This window comes from Wyeomyia smithii, chromosome 3 (assembly GCF_029784165.1).
Source record: "Wyeomyia smithii strain HCP4-BCI-WySm-NY-G18 chromosome 3, ASM2978416v1, whole genome shotgun sequence".
Taxonomy (NCBI): domain Eukaryota; kingdom Metazoa; phylum Arthropoda; class Insecta; order Diptera; family Culicidae; genus Wyeomyia; species Wyeomyia smithii.
Window position 1 is genome coordinate 100,679,776 of NC_073696.1, and position 18,179 is coordinate 100,697,954.

At 40.4% G+C, this 18,179-nt stretch overlaps 2 protein-coding genes across 4 annotated transcripts in view; one reads left to right on the top strand and one right to left on the bottom strand.

Moving 5' to 3' along the window:
- Positions 1-3,287: 3,287 nt before the first annotated feature.
- Positions 3,288-8,061, bottom strand: LOC129732322 (uncharacterized). The gene is made up of 2 exons (XM_055693127.1): positions 6,361-8,061; positions 3,288-3,859 (listed from the first exon to the last, which is right to left on the bottom strand). The coding sequence occupies exons 1-2, from the start codon at positions 6,448-6,450 to the stop codon at positions 3,440-3,442; spliced, it is 510 nt and encodes a 169-aa protein (XP_055549102.1). The 5' UTR covers positions 6,451-8,061; the 3' UTR covers positions 3,288-3,439.
- Positions 8,062-13,146: 5,085 nt separating this feature from the next.
- LOC129730153 (histone acetyltransferase KAT7) overlaps positions 13,147-18,179 on the top strand; it is a 177,071-nt gene continuing 172,038 nt past the window's right edge. For all 3 annotated transcript variants that reach the window (XM_055689246.1, XM_055689248.1, XM_055689247.1), the window contains exons 1-5: positions 13,147-13,436; positions 13,496-13,661; positions 13,722-14,468; positions 14,543-15,765; positions 15,835-16,029. In XM_055689246.1, the coding sequence (XP_055545221.1) occupies positions 13,419-13,436; positions 13,496-13,661; positions 13,722-14,468; positions 14,543-15,765; positions 15,835-16,029 (2,349 nt within the window). In that variant the 5' untranslated portion in view covers positions 13,147-13,418. The remainder of the gene's footprint in view (positions 13,437-13,495; positions 13,662-13,721; positions 14,469-14,542; positions 15,766-15,834; positions 16,030-18,179) is intronic.

The following is an 18,179-nucleotide window of genomic DNA, read 5'->3' on the forward strand; positions in this document are numbered from 1 at the left end:
TTCTGGACGCACGATCAAAACAAAACTTCTTTTTTTTCCTTTCCGTTCCCGTTGGTCGAAATTTGACATCGCCAATCAGCGTTGCCGGTGCTATTAATGTTTTGACTGGCTGTCGTGTGTGCCAAAAAGAGAAGCACACATTTCTATTCGATAAGTCTCTATATGTGACTTTGTGTAGGTGTGAAGAGGCACGTTTGCCTTTGCCATGTCAATGACAGCAGTCGCCAACCGTTGGGAACGGTTGGCGGCAAAAATAGAAATAATTAGAGACTGTGTTATAAAGAGATACGCAAAGAGAAAAGCAGTAAATATGGCAACCCTCTGCTAACATTTTATTTAAACAAATCTGGCAACCACATTTATTTTCGCATGACTTTTCATACGCACTAGAAAGTTTAATGAAATTTCGAAACTTTGTAAGGATATATTACTGAGCAGTAAATATGGCAACCCTCTGCTAATATTTTATTTAAACAAATCTGGCAACCACATTTATTTTCGCATGACTTTTCATACGCACTAGAAAGTTTAATGAAATTTCGAAACTTTGTAAGGATATATTACTGAGTTTCAGTGCTTGTTCATACAATTATAACAATTTACAATGCATCACTCATAACATGAGCATGACGAACACATTTTTCGTTGGAACCATAATTGCACGTGATTCACAGAATTTAAACTGATCGCAACACACATTCTGTACGAAAAGTAACACGCATGTGTTTGTTTACTTTGCACACTTGGAGCCTCGATTTGACGGTTCACTTGGAGTTTTCGACCTCACTCTTTGCGTATCTGTTCATAACACCGTCTGTAGAAATAACATTTTATTTTTTACAACAACAACAAGCGACGGTCGACCGCTGTGCTCTGATTGGTCGAAAAGGAACGGAAGGGTAGCGGTCAACCGCAACAACGGTTAGTCTGATACAGGCTTAAAGCCTGTATCAAGCCTGTATCAAGCCTGTATCAGACTAGCCGTTGTAGCGGTTGACCGCTACCGTTCCGTTCTTTTTCGACCAATAAGAGCACAGCGGTCGACCGTCGCTTGTTGTTGTTGTAAAAAATAGAATTATTTCTATTTTTGCCGCCAACCGTTCCCAACGGTTGGCGACTGCTGTCATTGACATGGCAAAGGCAAACGTGCCTCTTCACACCTACACAAAGTCACATATCGAGTCTTATCGAATAAAAATGAGTGCTTCTCTTTTTGGCACACACGACAGCCAGTCAAAACATTAATAGCACCGGCAACGCTGGTTGGCGATGTCACAGTTCGACCAACGCACACTGGCAAAAATGAACCCAAATTCTCACTAATTAAAAGCCGCTGAGCTGGATACCTTAAATATAGCATTTCTTATGTAAAATTGGTCAACAAATTGATTGTCGATGGTTTCATTTTGAAAAGGGCACGGAAAATGGTCTTTTTCGCCTCTTTACACCCTATTTTTGCGTATTTTTGGAAATATAGACCCTTTCCCGGGCCCTGCACATAATGAAAATATCACCTATCGATTTTTTGACCAATTTCACATGCAAAATGCTATATTTAAGGTATCCAGCCCAGCGGCTTTTAATTAGTGGGAATTCGGGTTCATTTTTGCCAGTGTGCGTTGGTCGAAATTTGACATCGCCAACCAGCGTTGCCGGTGCTATCAATGTTTTGACTGGCTGTCTGATGTGCCAAAACGAGAAGCACACATTTTTATTTGACAGGTCTCTAAATGTGAATTTGTGTAGGTGTGAAGAGGCACGTTTGCTTTCGCCATGATAATGACAGCAGTCGCCAACCGTCGGGAACGGTTGACGGCAAAAATAGAAATGATTCTATTTTTTGCAACAACAACAAGCGACGGTCGACCGCTGTGCTCTGATTGGTCGAAAAAGAACGGAACGGTAGCGTTCAACCGCTGCAACGGCTAGTCTGATACAGGCTTAAGATGCTTTGGAATACCTGTGATTTCCTTATTATCAAATTTAAATTTAAAAAAAAACCCAAAGCCTTGAGGTTTGGATTCGCTAAATTTTTGGTGGAATGAGATTCGAAGTAAATTTGCAAAAATAGATATCTCACTGGAATGAGGTTTTAAGGCGCATGTTAAATACAGGCTTGTTTTGCTCATCTTCATCTTAAAGAGAAAACAGTTTTCTTCCCTCTTAACAACTGTGAGCAATACATTCAATGTGCATCACACCATCTGCTGTAGAGAGAGCGCAGAGTAATAGTTTCTCTGGCGAAAAAACGTTCTAATTTGACAGAGCAAAAACCCAGTGAAACTCTTGTAAATTGCTCATCCGCGCACGCAAGAAAAGTGAAATAAATTGCTCGGCGATCAACTGAGCATTGCGTTAGCGTTCTCATCGCTCTGGGGTGCGGCATGTCCACGGTCCATACAATTTTTTTAGAATATATATGGGCAGTTGTCCACGGAGGGGAGGGAGGGGGGATTCAAAATCGTTAAAAATCTGTCCACGTGGTATGTGCATGGCCCCTTATGAATTCAGCAGTCAGTCGGTAACGACCTGTCTCCGTAAAAATAAAGTAAGTATATTGTGTAAATGTATTGTTATTTTATGTCTTTAAGTTTAAACTATTAAACATGCTCTGGTAAAAACACATTCTGGTAAAAAGTGTCTATTTTTGAAGAATCGAGCCATCGATATTGCGGCCAATTGGATCGCAACAATTAGTGATGGGAAATATCGCCCAAGACGGACATCGATAACAATCGATAATTCCGGGGCTCTTATCGATAAGTATCGATAATTTGACAGCCAACGTTTGCGGTAAAAAAATTTTTTTCCAGATAGTGATGAAAAAAAAACTATTTCAGATGGTGATAAAAAAAACTATGACAAAAAATATAGTTGGATAAATTTCCCATGGAAGGTTATCATGTTAGCTTCCTCACAAAAAAATATTACGTCCTTGCGTGCAGCCTTCCGGCAGTTAACCGGAACATTCGCCATGGCGGACGAAAACATGCGTGTAGCCATGTTTTTAAGCTCTTTCTTCGTTTTTTTATTGATTCCTCCTCCGTTTTCGCGACAAAATTGTTGGAATAGATCTTGCGCTTCAAGTTTTTCCAGAAATTCTCGATGGGAAGTAAAATAACTGTGAAAGCTAACGGGACTGGTGATACGCTAGTAAATAAAACGCGAGGTGTACTCTTCGACAGTCAACTATAAACTGATTTATTCTCTGCATCAGAACACTGAGCCAGCCAGTTGTTCAGACAGGGTTGTATTCTAGGGTGGTCACCACAGTTCTCCCCCCTTTAGTTTAAACAATATTTTTCTGAAAATGGCCAAACTTCACTGCCATGTAGGTATTCATTTTTTTTTTGAATGCGGTTAAACATGACTGCCGCTTTAACTTTTTTTCCAGATAGTGGCGAAACAATACTGCCACAAACTCAAACTTATGTTAGTTTTAATATATAAAATCGACATCCCTTTTAGGACGCTTCGGTCTACTAGAGCGACGCAAACTTTCTGGATGACAACTCGAACTTGACGGTTGATTCGATTGCGACCACTGTCGCGTAGATGGGCCCTCCTGGGGATCAACTTCCTCAGGCGGTAAACACGCCGATGTGCCGCCACCTTCCGAATCACAAACCATTGGATGATCGTCAGATGTGCCTCGGTAGATATACGAATCTGCTGCGAAACCAAGGAATCCGCCAGCATCGTCGTCAACGCTTTCATCGTCATCGTCATCGCGCGCTCTTTTCCGGTTAACACTCCTTCCTTCCTCCCTCGCAAAAATCAAACCGTGACGATTTCTGCGAGCTCCAACCAGCTTCAGCTGATTGCGGTGCGCCAGATACACCCGACCTCCGACGGAAACCTGAAAAGTTGTTAAGGAAACACGTTTTAAAAATTTTGCTTCAAGCCATCGTCGAATGTCAGTAGGTTTGAAATTTTTAAAGTATACTAGATCTCCTGGGCGCAACTTGTCAATCCAGTCAGGTTTATGATAATCTTTGGTATTATAGCTATACACAGATTTATCCACATTATCACGCTTCGTCAGATGATTCCTAAAACTATTCCTAGGATGGATTAAATCCAACAGCGTTTTGGGTTTAAAGCTAAACAGTCTCTCTGAAGGAAAAGAACTACTACCTTCTAAACATGTATTCCTGTAACCAAACAAAAAATATGACACCAGATCTTCTGTGTTCAAACTAGCCATCTCCGGATCCAACAAAAACTTTTTCAAACCTTCTTTTACCACTCTTACCATACGTTCTGCTTGTCCGTTACTCGAGGGGTTATACGGAGGACTTTTCATAACCTTGATACTGTGTTTCTGAAAAAAATCAACAAGTTCTTTAGAATTAAACGGCGGTCCTCCGTCCGTAACAACTACGTCCGGCAACCCAAATCTAGCAAAAACGCTGATAAATTTCGACTTCACACTCCTGGCATCTGTACTAAACTTCATGTACTCAACTTCAAGCCATTTTGAAAAACTGTCGACAATGACCAGGAAAACTTTTTTGTCGAAATAAAAGAAGTCCGCATGAATGCGGGTAAACGGTTTTGTTGTAGGGATCCAGTTAGAATGTGGTACCTGCTTTGGAACAACATTCATTTGACAACACACAGAACGAGTTTTAACAAAATTTTCAATGTCAATACTCATGCCATGCCAATAAACTGTTCTTCTGGCCATCTGCTTTATTTTGGTTATTCCTGAGTGATTTTTATGTAGTAAACGCAGAATTTTCTTTTGCAAACTATCAGGAATAACGACACGGTCTTGGTATAGCAAACAACCCTCTACTACTTCCAAGTATTGGTGTTGTGCGTATACATCTAAAAAACTTCGATCTAACTTCTGTGGCCAACCATGCTTCATGTAGTAAACAATTTTTTGCAAAAACGGATCTTTTTGTGATTCACTCGCAATCAAAGCATGGTCTAACGGAAACTCATTGGAAACATTCAAACTCTTTATGTATTCCTTTTGCAGACTTGAAGGAACATTTTCAGGAAGAGGAAATCGTGAGCAAAAATCTGCGTTGCCCATCTTTGTTGACGGCCTGTAAACAATGTCAAAATCGTAAATACTCAGTTCCATTACATATCTCTGCAGACGCGTCACAAACAACGTATTTTTTCCTTCCTTCCCGAAAATTCCAATCAATGGCTTATGATCAGTATACACAGTAAACTTTTTGCCAAAAAGAAACTTATGAAACTTTTTGATGGTGCTAACAACTGCCAACGCTTCTAAGTGCAAAATTGGGTAGGATTTTTGTGCATTTGTTAAACTGAAAGAAACAAAACTAATAGGTCTTTCCTCATTCTTGATTTGATGTGCGATTACGCCGCCTAACCCATAACTACATGCATCTGTTACAACGACAACAGGTTTCCTCGGATCATAAAACTCTAACAGCTTTGAACTCAGCAACGCCTGTTTACAGTCTTCAAACACTCGACTACATTCTGAGTCCCAGACAAACTTAACGTCTTTTTTTAATAAACGATACAGACAGCTGAGGCGTGAGGACAAATTGGGTATGAACTTCCCGTAGTAATTAACCAAACCCAAAAATGCCTTCAGTTCAGAAACATTATTCGGAATATTAGCTTTCCGAATAGTCTCGACCTTTTCCGGGCACGGCAACAAACCTCTGTCGCTCAAAATGTGACCCAAGAATGGCAAACTTGAAACAAACCATTTGCATTTTTGCAGATTAATCTTAATATTGGCATTAGAAAGACGCTCTAAGACCAAATTAAGCTTCCGTACACAGTCCGAATAGTCCTTGCCTGCTATCAAAACATCGTCTAAGTAACAGTAAACTCCTTCGATATCCTTCAAAACCTGATCCATGATCCGCTGAAATATAGCCGCACTTGAAGAAGCACCCTGTGGCAAACGGTTGTACGTAAACAAACCTTTGATTGTGTTAATCACCATGATTTTTCTTGACCTTTTTGACAACAATAGCTGTGTATACGTACCAGACAGATCAAGAGAACAGAAAACCTTCGCGCCAGCCATAGAAGCAAACAAATCCTGTGTTAGTGGGAGTGGATACACATTAGGAATCAAAACTTTATTGATAGAAACTTTACAATCAATAACCATCCTAATGCCACCGTCCTTTTTCACCACTTGAATTACGGGTGACGCCCACTCGCTCGAATCTATTGGTGTTATGACTCCATCCTTTTCCAAACAGTCGAGGTGCTGTAAAACCTTGTCCCTCAACCTGTATGGAACGTCATAAGCACGCTTAAAAACCGGTGTATGATCTTTTAAAACTAGATCTGCTTCGAACCCTTTAATTGGCGTACATAAAGATTTATCAAAAACATTGGCAAACTTACTCTGTATCTCTGCAACAATCTGGTCCGGGCAAACTGCCAGTTGATTGATGCTGCTTCCAAACGCCTTCCTCCAGTCAGGAATGAATACATCCAGCCAGTCTCGTCCCAACAAAGGTGTGAAGCAACTTCCACTTCGCAAAACGATCAGTTGAACAGTTTTCGCTTGGCCGTTAAACTCAACTTTTACTGTTATTTCTCCTTCCACCTTCAACTTACTGCCATTGATCACTGCTAATTTCTTGTCGCACGTCTCTAAAGGTATGTGATCGAATTCTCCCTCGTACATCTCCAAACTGATGACGGAGACTGCAGCGCCACAGTCAACTTCCATCTTCAACCGCAAGTCGTCAACGAAAACGTTACGGAAACACGGTTCGTTGATTCTATTGACTGATGATATCATCAAACAGTCCATGTCGTCGTCATCCGAGACGGATCTATTCAATCGACGTCTCAAACTTTTCTGATACTCGTTCAATTTTGGCTTTGCTGCTGGAGATTCGACAAACTTCACTGACTTTTTCTTGTTTTTCAAGTCGTAACAAAAACGACGTGTATGTCATTTTCTACGACAGAAATTGCAAAACAGATTTCGTAACTTTGAAGTGGAACGATTTTTACGGTCAAACGAAACTGATCGGCTTCTGCTCCTTCCTCTGCTAGGCTGACGACTCCGTCCACGCGAGCGATCTCGGAAATCAGACCGATTGTCCCGATTCCCAAGCCTGTTCAACACGCTCGTACGGCGCGAACTGGAATCTCGAGAGATTATTTTCACCCTCTCTCCTGCTGCTTCCGTATTCGTGATGAGTTTCTCCGTTTTCGCCAAGGTTAGATCGTCCTCATCAAACAAACGCCTTTGTAGCTCCTCATCGCGGATTCCACAAACCAACTTATCGCGAATCGCCATATCCTTAAACTGTCCGAATTCACACAACTCTGCTTGGAGCTTAACAGCTAGTATGAAATCCACAGCTGTTTCATTCGGCCCTTGTTCGCGTTTGTAGAATCTGTAGCGATGGATCAAATCGCTTTCCGTCTTGTCATACCGTTTTTTAAGAGCATCCGTAATCTCCTTAAACGATAAAGCTTTCAAATCCTTGCCAGGGAAAAGAAGCTTTATCTCGCTGTAGACTTCCCTGCTACAGGTAGCGAGAAAAGAAACTTTTTGCTCCGCCGGATCAACCACTTTATGATGCGCAAACACCCAGTCCAACTGCTCCAAAAACTGCGCAAACGGAATAGTACCAGGAACGTACGGCTCGATTTGATTCACTAACGGCATACTTGACATGATGAAGAAAAAAAAATTAAAAAAAATTGACAAACTAAAACTTGTACTAGTGTGCAAAATTACAAAAATATTTTTTTTCAGTGTATATTTCACTGGTGCGATCAAATCAAAACAAACTGATTTTGATCTCCACACAACTCAACATAAAAAAAACAGCTGTGAACAACAAAACACTTTTGCCTATTCCGCTTCGTGCGGAACGAAAAACACAAGCAAGAATACGATTTGTTTCGGCGGTGCGATGAAGCAGACAAAAAAATGCCGCCGATGATTAGTGTTAGTGCTGAATCAAACAGAACTTACATGCAAAACTTTAATATGCTGCTGTTTGATTATGGTAGTGCAGCATAAACTTTGCCAAAATCAAAAATGGCTCTTTTGCCTATCCGATCACGGTAAAAAACAAAATGAAGCGCAATTCCTCCTGCGTGCTAAACAGTCGAAAAAGGCTTACAATCGCACTTTGAACATGCTGTTAAAACAAGATAAACTGTGCAAAAACTTACGTGGTCGTTGACGCAAACCTGTTTGATTAAAATCAAAAAACTTGTTAAAAGTAAAACAAACCTGATTTACCAGGATAAACTTTTTTTTTTTTATGATTTTTATTACTTTGCGGAAAAACACTACTACCGCTTTTCAACACTAGCTCTCCGCAAACACTTGGCGGGGCAAAACTTTTTTAATTTTTCTGTCGCTTTTCACTCCAGCGGGAAACAAACTTTCGGCAAACTGAACGCCGCGAAACCACTTCACCAGCAAACTTAACGCCGGAAAAAAACTGTTCGTAGGCTACGGAAACACTGTCGCAAAACCAAAGAAACCGTTCGTACACACGCGAATTTCTAAGAAAGAAAAAACCGATTTCCTCGTCGCCACTAAAATAACTGTGAAAGCTAACGGGACTGGTGATACGCTAGTAAATAAAACGCGAGGTGTACTCTTCGACAGTCAACTATAAACTGATTTATTCTCTGCATCAGAACACTGAGCCAGCCAGTTGTTCAGACAGGGTTGTATTCTAGGGTGGTCACCACAGGAAGCAGGTGGGGAACATTGGGCGGATTCGCCGACTTCGGTACCACATCGATATTCAGCCGCTCCATCTCCTCCAACGATCGCTTCGAGTAGTTGGCCGACGTCAAATCTGGCCAGAACACCGTGTCTTCGCGCTTATGGTATTTCTTGATGAACGACGCAACTTCTGTCAGGCACTTCGTACTATAATTTTCCCCGTTCACGGCTAGCCTGGAGCGAAAGAAGAGCAACTTTGACATCCCTTTCTCACTGATTGTCAGCCACAGCCGCACCTTCTTGGGGAACTTGGTCTGTGGAATAAACTTTACCTCGGTGCTCACTTCCTTTGTGGGGGAGGTAAAATACGAAGAGCCCTGCTAGTCGTTGCCATCCAGGGTGAGATAGGTCTAGCCGTCCAATGCCATTGTCGCGTCGCGATTCGCCGGGAAAATCGACTTGACCATCTTATTTAACCGCTGTCGCTGCGTCATTGCCTGTAGATGCCAGAACCGGCATACCCGGCGTCCACAAAGTGCCCCACGATGTTCGTTTTTGACGCGGCGGGGTACCGTTTTTTTGAACGCGCACACTTCTGAACGGAGTAGCTTCACTTTTTTCGTCATCCAGTTAGAGTTTGACTGATAGAGCTGTCAATTTTTTTTTGCTAACTCATGGGTTACTATGATTGATGATGCATGAGTAGTTTCGTCGGTGTGATTAAAGGTAAACCCATGAAAAATCGGCAATTTTTGTCCATTTTTTTACCGCAAACGTTATTCGACAAATGCAATTTTACTATATAAGACAGACAGAGATGGCCCAAACAGAATGGATACGTTTGCGTTGCGTTGACGTCAATGTGACTGTAAATGTATGGGCTAACTGTCAAATTGCCGCAAACGCAGCCACAACGTATCCATTGTGTTAAGGCCTTGAATGACAAATCTTACGATACTGCGAATGAAAATTCAAACAAGCGGACGAGTTAAACAGTTTGTTTTGGAAAGTCTTCGGGTTTTACGCCGAGAGTGCTTCCTACGGAGTAGTTTCAAGCCGAAGTTCATTTTGAAGGTTGTATAATAAGGGAAATAATTGAAGCAGGCAAAATTCTGTCAATTTTTAAATGGCCAAAACTTCACGAAAAATGAATCAATTCTGACAAAACAGGTTTCATTTTACTGGAAAACTGTCCTAGTTTCCTAGTATTACTTGAGAACTGGACGTGACCAAGGGTCACTGGAAATGTTTCGGATTTCCGGAGTGTGTGCCAAAGTGTACATTTTTGCAACGCGTAGATTTTTTTCTGACATTCTGGTTCACTTAGGTTTATATGTTGTCAATAAATCAGAATTTATTTCGGGTTCATTGGTAGCAAAAGATTGAAAATTCGCCAAGGAATCATCGAGGTATGAATTTATTAAGTATGGGTGTTGATTTTGGCGGTTTTTTTCCCTGTTGGGTACTAATTTTCTTTGAGCTTGCAGCACTCTAGCAGAATTCAATCGAACATTGTGGGTGTGTAGGTCTTATTAAACCAAGCAACTTTGCAATCCAATCATGCGGTTGAAAATTTATCTGGATTAACATTTAAAAAGGTCAGATTATTGTCACGCGGATTTTCTTTATATGGTTATTTATGCAGATTTTCAAATTAACGTGGTTTTTTTACGCACGGTTTATCAAGCGGATTTCTGTAATAACATGGTTTTTTCACGAGGCATGTATCCCCCGCATAAGAAAACCTAACTGTATTTGAACCTTTTTCTTATGAATCAATATATCTTAGTAAAAATTATCTGAGCTTTCCTTCAAAAAAATATAAAAAAATGAGTTAAAGATCCTACTCTGAAAAACATATAATTTTAAAAACAAAAAATGATTTTAGAAAATATCGGTGATCTCAGATTTTTTTTAATGAACTATTTTAGATAGACAATTTAGTTGCCTAAAACGTACTATGCGTTGCACTTTGACACACACTCTTGAAATCCGAAGCATTTTCGGTGTAGGTTGGTCACACCAAGTTCCCAAGTAATACTAGTATAATACTGTTTTCCAGTGAAATGAAACCGTTCATCAAAATTGATTCATTTTTTGTAGAGTTCTGGCCATTTAAAATTCGAGAGAATTTTATTTATCTCAATTATTTTGTCTACCCCCTGTATAAACCAGGATACTTTTTTGGCGCAACAATTTCGTTGATTTGGGTTTTTAGTGGAACTGCAAATTGTTTGCTGGGTAACAGATACTTTAAACTTAAACAGTTCCAAGTTAATCTAAACAATTACCAGAGAATTACCAATAGACTGTCGCTATACATGTCCATCATATTATAAGACTTGGCAAGCCAAAGAAAATGCATTTTATTACAATTTCGTTTCTTTTTATGAGATGGTGCAAAAAGTTTGGATATTTTTTTAAAGTTCTAAGTTGTCGAATTCATCTGTTCTTAGGAAACTTAAAACTATCAATACCTTTTTAGTTACCATTATTTCTCAGAAACTCAGTGACACCCGGGGCGAACCTTTACACCACCCCCAACAATGCTAAATCTTGTCGAATAACAGCACCTAACAAATACCTAGCGGCAAAAGCAACTCCTGGGGTAGGGTAGGTGAGGTCTCCTTCTTTTGAGTCTCCTCCAGTAACCAGCCGCACTGACTTGTGCTCACCCTTATAATATCGATAATTATCGTTAACGTCAAAAAATTGACGATAGTATCGATGACCAGCATTTATCGATATTATCGATAAGTATCGATAAGTTTCCCACCACTAGCCAACAATCGTACGCCGCCTTCAAGTCTATAAACAGAATATTCAAATAGACTTAATTAAAATTGGCCAGGATTTAACGCAAGGTGAACAGTTTCTTACAACCTCATCAAGTAGGATGCGAAAAAGAGTTTTGTACGATTAATTAAGGAGCTGCTATAATCAAGGCAGTAAATCCTGATGCAGGCTGGGTAAATGAGTCCGTTTAACTAGTTCGTTTCTAGCTACTTCGTGGCTTTTAAACTCTTTACAAGCTTCCTTCTCGTTGTCCAAGGTCGGCGGATCCACATCTTGTCTATCCTTATCAGTTTTACTCATGTTCCTATTGATAACTCTCTTTTCTTCGTTAATTAACAACTCCTCAAAATGTTCCCTTCCGAAAGGCATGACGAAGTTGGCAAAGTCCGGATTCACATTCTGATGCAAATCCTGCCAAAAAGCAAACGCTGCTGCAGTAGTGCGATTTGCTGCCAGGTAGGGAAGGTAGGTAGATTGTTCTTTTTCAGGTTTTGCATGAAGCATGAAGGCAAAAACCTGCCGAAGTAGTCTCACACCGTAATCAAAAGCCTCTCTGATTCTCTCTTTTCCAGAATATAACGTATTATTGATTGCGACCAAATTTTTCGCGAAAAACATATAGAACTCAAAAAATAATTTTGTTGATTTACAACATATTCAACTATTAAGTTTCGACTAAACTATAGCTTAACAAGCCGTTAATCAGCAAAATTGTTTGTTGGGAAGTGCGCGGGTACGTCGACATGCTACTCATTTACTTTTGCTGGAAACCAGCAAAATTTCGCTAAATTTTGCCTAGCTGTAAAATCAGCAATTCACCCAGCAAAATAAATTTTCCTGTCTATCCAGTAAAGTAAAATTTCATTCAATTGACAGCACTGTAACTTCAGCAAACATGAATTCAATTACTGAATAATCAGCAATAAAGTTTTGCTGCACATTTAGCAAAGCAAGGTACATTCTGCTGGTTAACCAGTAAGAGTAAGGGAACCATGTTTCTCTCAGGCAACACCTTTTACTCATTTAGCTATGGTCGCTATCAGTAACTTAGTTATGATCCCGTAAGAGCTTCGCAGCGGTTTAGCGGATTTTACCAATGACAGCATTGACACATTGATTTGCTCGCCGTAATGTACCTTGCTTTGCTAAATGTACAGCAAAATTTTATTGCTGATTATTCAATAATTTAATTCATGTTTGCTGAAGTTACAGTATGTGCTGTCAATTGAGTGAAATTTTACTTGACTGGATAAACAGCAAAATTTTATTATGCTGGATGAATTGCTGAGTTTACAGCTTGGCAAAGTTCAGCGAAATTTTGCTGGTTTCCAGAAAAAAAAGAGTGTGTAGGGCTAAACGATGTTTTTTTATATTAAGGTTGAACAGAAGCGTTCCAACGTGTAATAGGTTTATTACTAATAATTTCACCGACGGGTATTTATTTACCTTCACTGTTACAGTTGTCAGGTCTTCAGTAGCGCCAAATTGCTAGTTGTTATGCAAGCTTTATAATGAAGCTTTGTATTGATATATTTACAAATTTCATAGTTATTTGGCAGACTTCATTAATTTCATTAAACTGTTTGCCTAATAATTAGTACTTTGTTTGAATTGTTAGAATTACGTACAAAAGTTTCTTGCACCTGCCTTCTGGCAGCCCTGATTTAGTTTGACAGATTGGACGGACGCGTAAACAATAAAATTAAAATTCTTCCAAGTGTTTTGTGAAAATTTTGTGTTATTTTACGATATCTGCGAATAACAAACATTGCTATTCATACAACTGAGCTCAAAACGTTGTTCCAATCTTAGAGTTGTGTACTTTTGTTCGCGTTTGTAACATATCGTTTTCCTTTGCAACATTTTCATTAGCTGTTTAGGTGAAGGGTTTTCGTTGTTTTTGCGTTTGTTTCTGTTTACTATTAGTGTTTAAGTTCGCTGTGGATTTAGGATCATGCCACCCCGAAAAAAGGTAATAGGTCCTATTGTAGAGAAATATCTGGTTCAAGATAATACGCCGTTGCTTTGCAGTCGACAAGTAGCACGGAATCCAGCAGCGCCAGCTCATCGGATTCAAGTTCGAGCGACAGCAGTTCTAGTGGCAGCGATTCCGGAAGTTCCAGCAGTGAAAGTGATTCTTCTAGCTCTCAGGAAGCACCTGCCACTAGGAACAGCACAAACAACAGCAACGCGAATGGTAAATTGAATAGAATAAACCGCAACAAGTTATATGCTTACACAGGCGTTTCTTTTGCAGTTCCAAATAAAACAAACGAGAAAGTAATCCGTCGTCGTAGCTCCGAAACGACGGCATCAGCATCAAAAGCGATGGTTGCCGCAGCAGCAGCTACTGCAACAAAAGATTCTGATAAAACTGCTTCAAAAACAGGCGCTAACAACAAACAGCGAAAAGCTTCAAAAGGCTCGGTTTCCACTACCGATGACGATTCCGCGGTCGAAACAAAACCTGCTCCAGTTGTACAAAAGAAGGTACAGCAAGCGGAAGCTGCTAAACGTAGAGCGCAGGAAAAACAGACAACCTCGTCCCAAGCAAACATTCCGCAGGCAATAGTTCCCCCGATTACAGGTGGAAAGGTTCCACCTTCGGTTATCAAACAGCAGCAGCAGCAACATCATTCACAGCAACAGCAGCATAAACAGACTCCGATGACCAAGGCGGCAGCTAAAGTGGGCGTTTTAGCAAAAGAACCACCGAAAATAAATCCGCCAATTGCTAAGAAAGGACCAAGTCCAGCGCTGACTGCCCCCGCAACAAAGGCCAAGAAAAAGAGTATATTTTCTCCGGTTAACTCATCCGAATCCGACGATGAAAAAGATAAACCGGAGGTGAAGGATAGACGTACCGCTGCTTCTAGCACAACAGGTTTAGTATCGGGAGCTGCTGTAAGCAAAAACCAGCCTGCATTGGGTAAAACTTCTGCTGGGTCGAATAGCAATCAACAACAACAACAGCAGCAACAACAACCACAACAACAACAAAGAAGTAAGAATTTATCAATCTTCAGCCTTACTCAGTTCAATTAGACAGTAAACTATATAATATTTCCTTTATTTCAGCCCGAGGTCGCCCCCGAAAAATTCCAATTGCCACCCTAACTGGACCTGTGACTAAACCTATTGCCCAAGTTAAACCTCAAGTTTCTGCCACACCTGTTAAAGCACAACCTCCGGCACCCGTTCAGCCAAAACCTTCGAAGCCAGAGGAAGATGGATCATCGGCGACGACAACTTCCACAGACTCATCCTCTTCCGGCTCTTCAGATTCCGACTCGGATTCTTCGGAGGACTCATCTCCATCAGCGACTGCTGCACAGCAGCTGAAAAAGACCAACAGTAATATGAAACGACCTCTCGAAAGAACACCGCAAAAAACCGACGGTAAGGACGCCGGCACTGATTCGGAAACCGAAGGTACCGGGAAGCAAACGCGTAAGCTCACGCGCTCGTCAAGCACCAGAAAATCGAAACATTTGCTTGGAAAAAATGCTTCGGAAACGGAATCAGACACCGAAAGTGTTAAAAGATCTGCTTCTAAGAGCCCTGTCAAAAAGGCACCTATTGTGCCAACAAAGGGGAAAGCCAAAAACAGTAGCAAAAAGAAAGACCCTGTTATCAAAGAAACTCCACTGGAGCTCGAAAAGGAACCTGAACCGGTGGAGAATAGATGCCCACTGGTACATTGTCCCACTACCGGCCATCTTGGTGGACAGTGCGAGCGCCATTTCATCCTGGAAGCTTGTCCCATGTATCACAACATGTCATCGCAACATACTAAGGATTTTCTTCAGGAACGCAAGCGAAGGGAGGAAGACCGCAAGAAAGCCGTTCCGGTTTATGAGAACAGCAAGAAAATACAAACACCAGAGCAGAAAGCTTATATGCAAAAGATTCGTGATCTTCGGACACGCTTCAAGCCGAATCCACCACCAGTTGAGAGGCCAAAGCCTATGGTCGAGCGTGATGAGAACGAAATCGACCTGGAACCGCTCCTAGATGGAATAGTTTCGGACTATGATTTACAGCTATTTCGCGAAGCACAGGCAGTTGCTAGTGAGAGTATGGAAAATGAACTGAAAGACATGGTTACGGGAAAGGGCACTCGCTTCATTTCGATGGGACGCCACTGCATGCAGGTGTGGTATCAGAGTCCCTACCCGGATGATGTTGCACGGTTGCCCAAATTGTACTTGTGTGAATTTTGCCTGCGCTATCAAAAGTCGGAAGTGGGAATGAAACGCCACGCAGCAAAGTGTGTTTGGCGGCATCCGCCTGGTGATGAGGTAGGTGTTTTGTGATTCGATAACCTGAGCGTTAATCTATCCTGATTGTGGCGTTTCTATCGATTGCAGATTTATCGCAAAGGCAAACTTGGCGTGTGGCAGGTGGATGGCAAACGGCATAAACAGTACTGCCAGAATCTTTGCTTGCTGGCCAAGTTTTTTCTGGATCACAAAACGCTGTACTATGATGTGGAACCGTTCCTGTTTTATGTTATGACGCTGGCGGATAGCGACGGATGTCACACGGTTGGATACTTCAGCAAGGTAAGTGAGTGACATGAATTGTCAAGAGAAATTCATTGAAAGATGATAGTTTTCAATGAGAAGGTAGAGAATGTGGGGATTCTGGGACGTAGCTAAAGCTTGATTCAAAAATAACCGGCAATTACTTGAAAAGTATGCTTTTCGTCGACTTGTTTACCGAAATATAGGTGATCAAAGTAGATTGGTCGTAAAGCAGCATTTAATTGATTCAAGAAGTGCAGTGTACAGCTCTTGAATGTTTCTGCTAGGTACCAATCTAGTATTTCTACTCTCATGGTGCTTTAGGAACTTACTTTCTGTAAGCATTTAGAAGTGCATTCCGTGTTTGCTTTCAAACTGCACTGCAGCGGAATCCTCGCAAAAGTGAGTGGCAAGTTGAGATTACTTCCATGTCGCGATTCTTCACAAGTATCAGCTTACACTGAAAATTGCTGTCCTTTGAAGTTAATTCTGTGCCAGTACATTTTGTGGAAGTTGTAACTGCAAAGCACTGGATCTTTACTTTATAAACCTTTCGCCGGAAGTTCGATGTGATAGTTGCGAGGTATTACTTTTTCCGCTGCTCGAAGTTAACAAATGCATCGCGGCGTAGGAAGGCTCACATCTTAATTCAAGAGGAAAGCATCGTATTATGCTTACATCAATTCACCTCTGCAAAGGCATTGCATTCATACATAAATATTGACGCTTTTGCTATGCTTTGATGTGATTCAGGAACGATTAATGGATTGGAATGCAGTGCGGCGAGATTCAGAAAAATCGCTTGAAATGTTTCTTTTGAATAATAAAATTTTCAAAAACGAGTGATTTTTTCCGTCGCGTTCACGTTGTTAATAACTTTTCAAAGAAAAAGCATTAAGTTTGCTGTAAATTGTAATCAAATTTTGACAAAAGTTGAAAACGACTTTTTTGGCATGCTAGAAAAGTACTTTTCAGGAAGTTTCTCAGTCTAGGAAACAGGAAATGTGACTACAGATATTTGAAAAAAAAAAAATGAAATTTCAAATCTGCGCGATGTTAATTTTTTTTCAAGGAGGGGATTTGTTAGTAGCTTAAGTATTAATGATAAATATTAGTTAATAGTGAGTATGTGTGTCCAATCACAAATGGTGACTTCTCAACACTGTTAGAAATTTGTAGGGGGAATAGGGGCATAATGAGCACCCTAACTTGGTTGCTGATTTAAACATGGAAAACGACAAAAATTTTAAGCTGTTTTCAGTGCAAAACTTGTACTAACTATCTATAATCAAAGGTACACTATTCACAAATTGAAAAGTTTATCGTATAATGGTGAAAAACACAAATTAGAATCATGCATCAAAAACTAGTAATCAGTCGATGTGCGGGGCACAATGAGCACCTCACTGGGGCATAATGAGCACCCACGGGGTATAATGAGCGCTCTTATAGAACATATCTTGAAACTGTGTAGTAGTACAACTAATGGGCCAACGTTTGTCACGGGATGCCATGATACTTGGCGGCTTGTTTCGTGAATGTCCCGTCGCGCCTTATGGTGGCCAATTCTGCCTGCAGTCTCTTTTTCTGGCCGATTCGGTCTCAAAGAATTTCTTATATATGTTCGCACCATCATTGTGAACAAACACTGACTATAGAAAGATAAACTCACAAGTTTACTGAGATGAATTTCAGCTGAGTTTATGTGACAAGGTGTGCTCATTTCACCCCACCTAAAGGTGACCAATTCGCCCCTTACGAATTAGTTAAAGTTAACATGAGATTTTAATACTAATTATAGCTTAAAATCAAAACTTCAATGATGGTGAAATTTGAGGTACGACCCAAACGTTATATTGATGTGTCTACATATTTGATTAAGCCATTTAAACTACCGTAGAAGCTTATTTTGTAGTGCGCAATAATAATAATAATTTTTCCAACATCCGGGAACCAAGTTGATTTTTTTAATATATTTCCATATTTTAAAAAGAAAAAAAAAATCAAAAAAAAAATCTGTCCACGTGGTATGTGGACGGCCCCTTACATGAATCGAATAAACCGTTCTTACGCTAAAAAAATTACTAAGAATTTTTTTCTTTTTTCAGTTTTTGTTTTGTCACGCATAAACAACCGTCATAATATTTTTAATTTTGGGTTATTCCGAGTCCGTGAACAAACATTTTTGT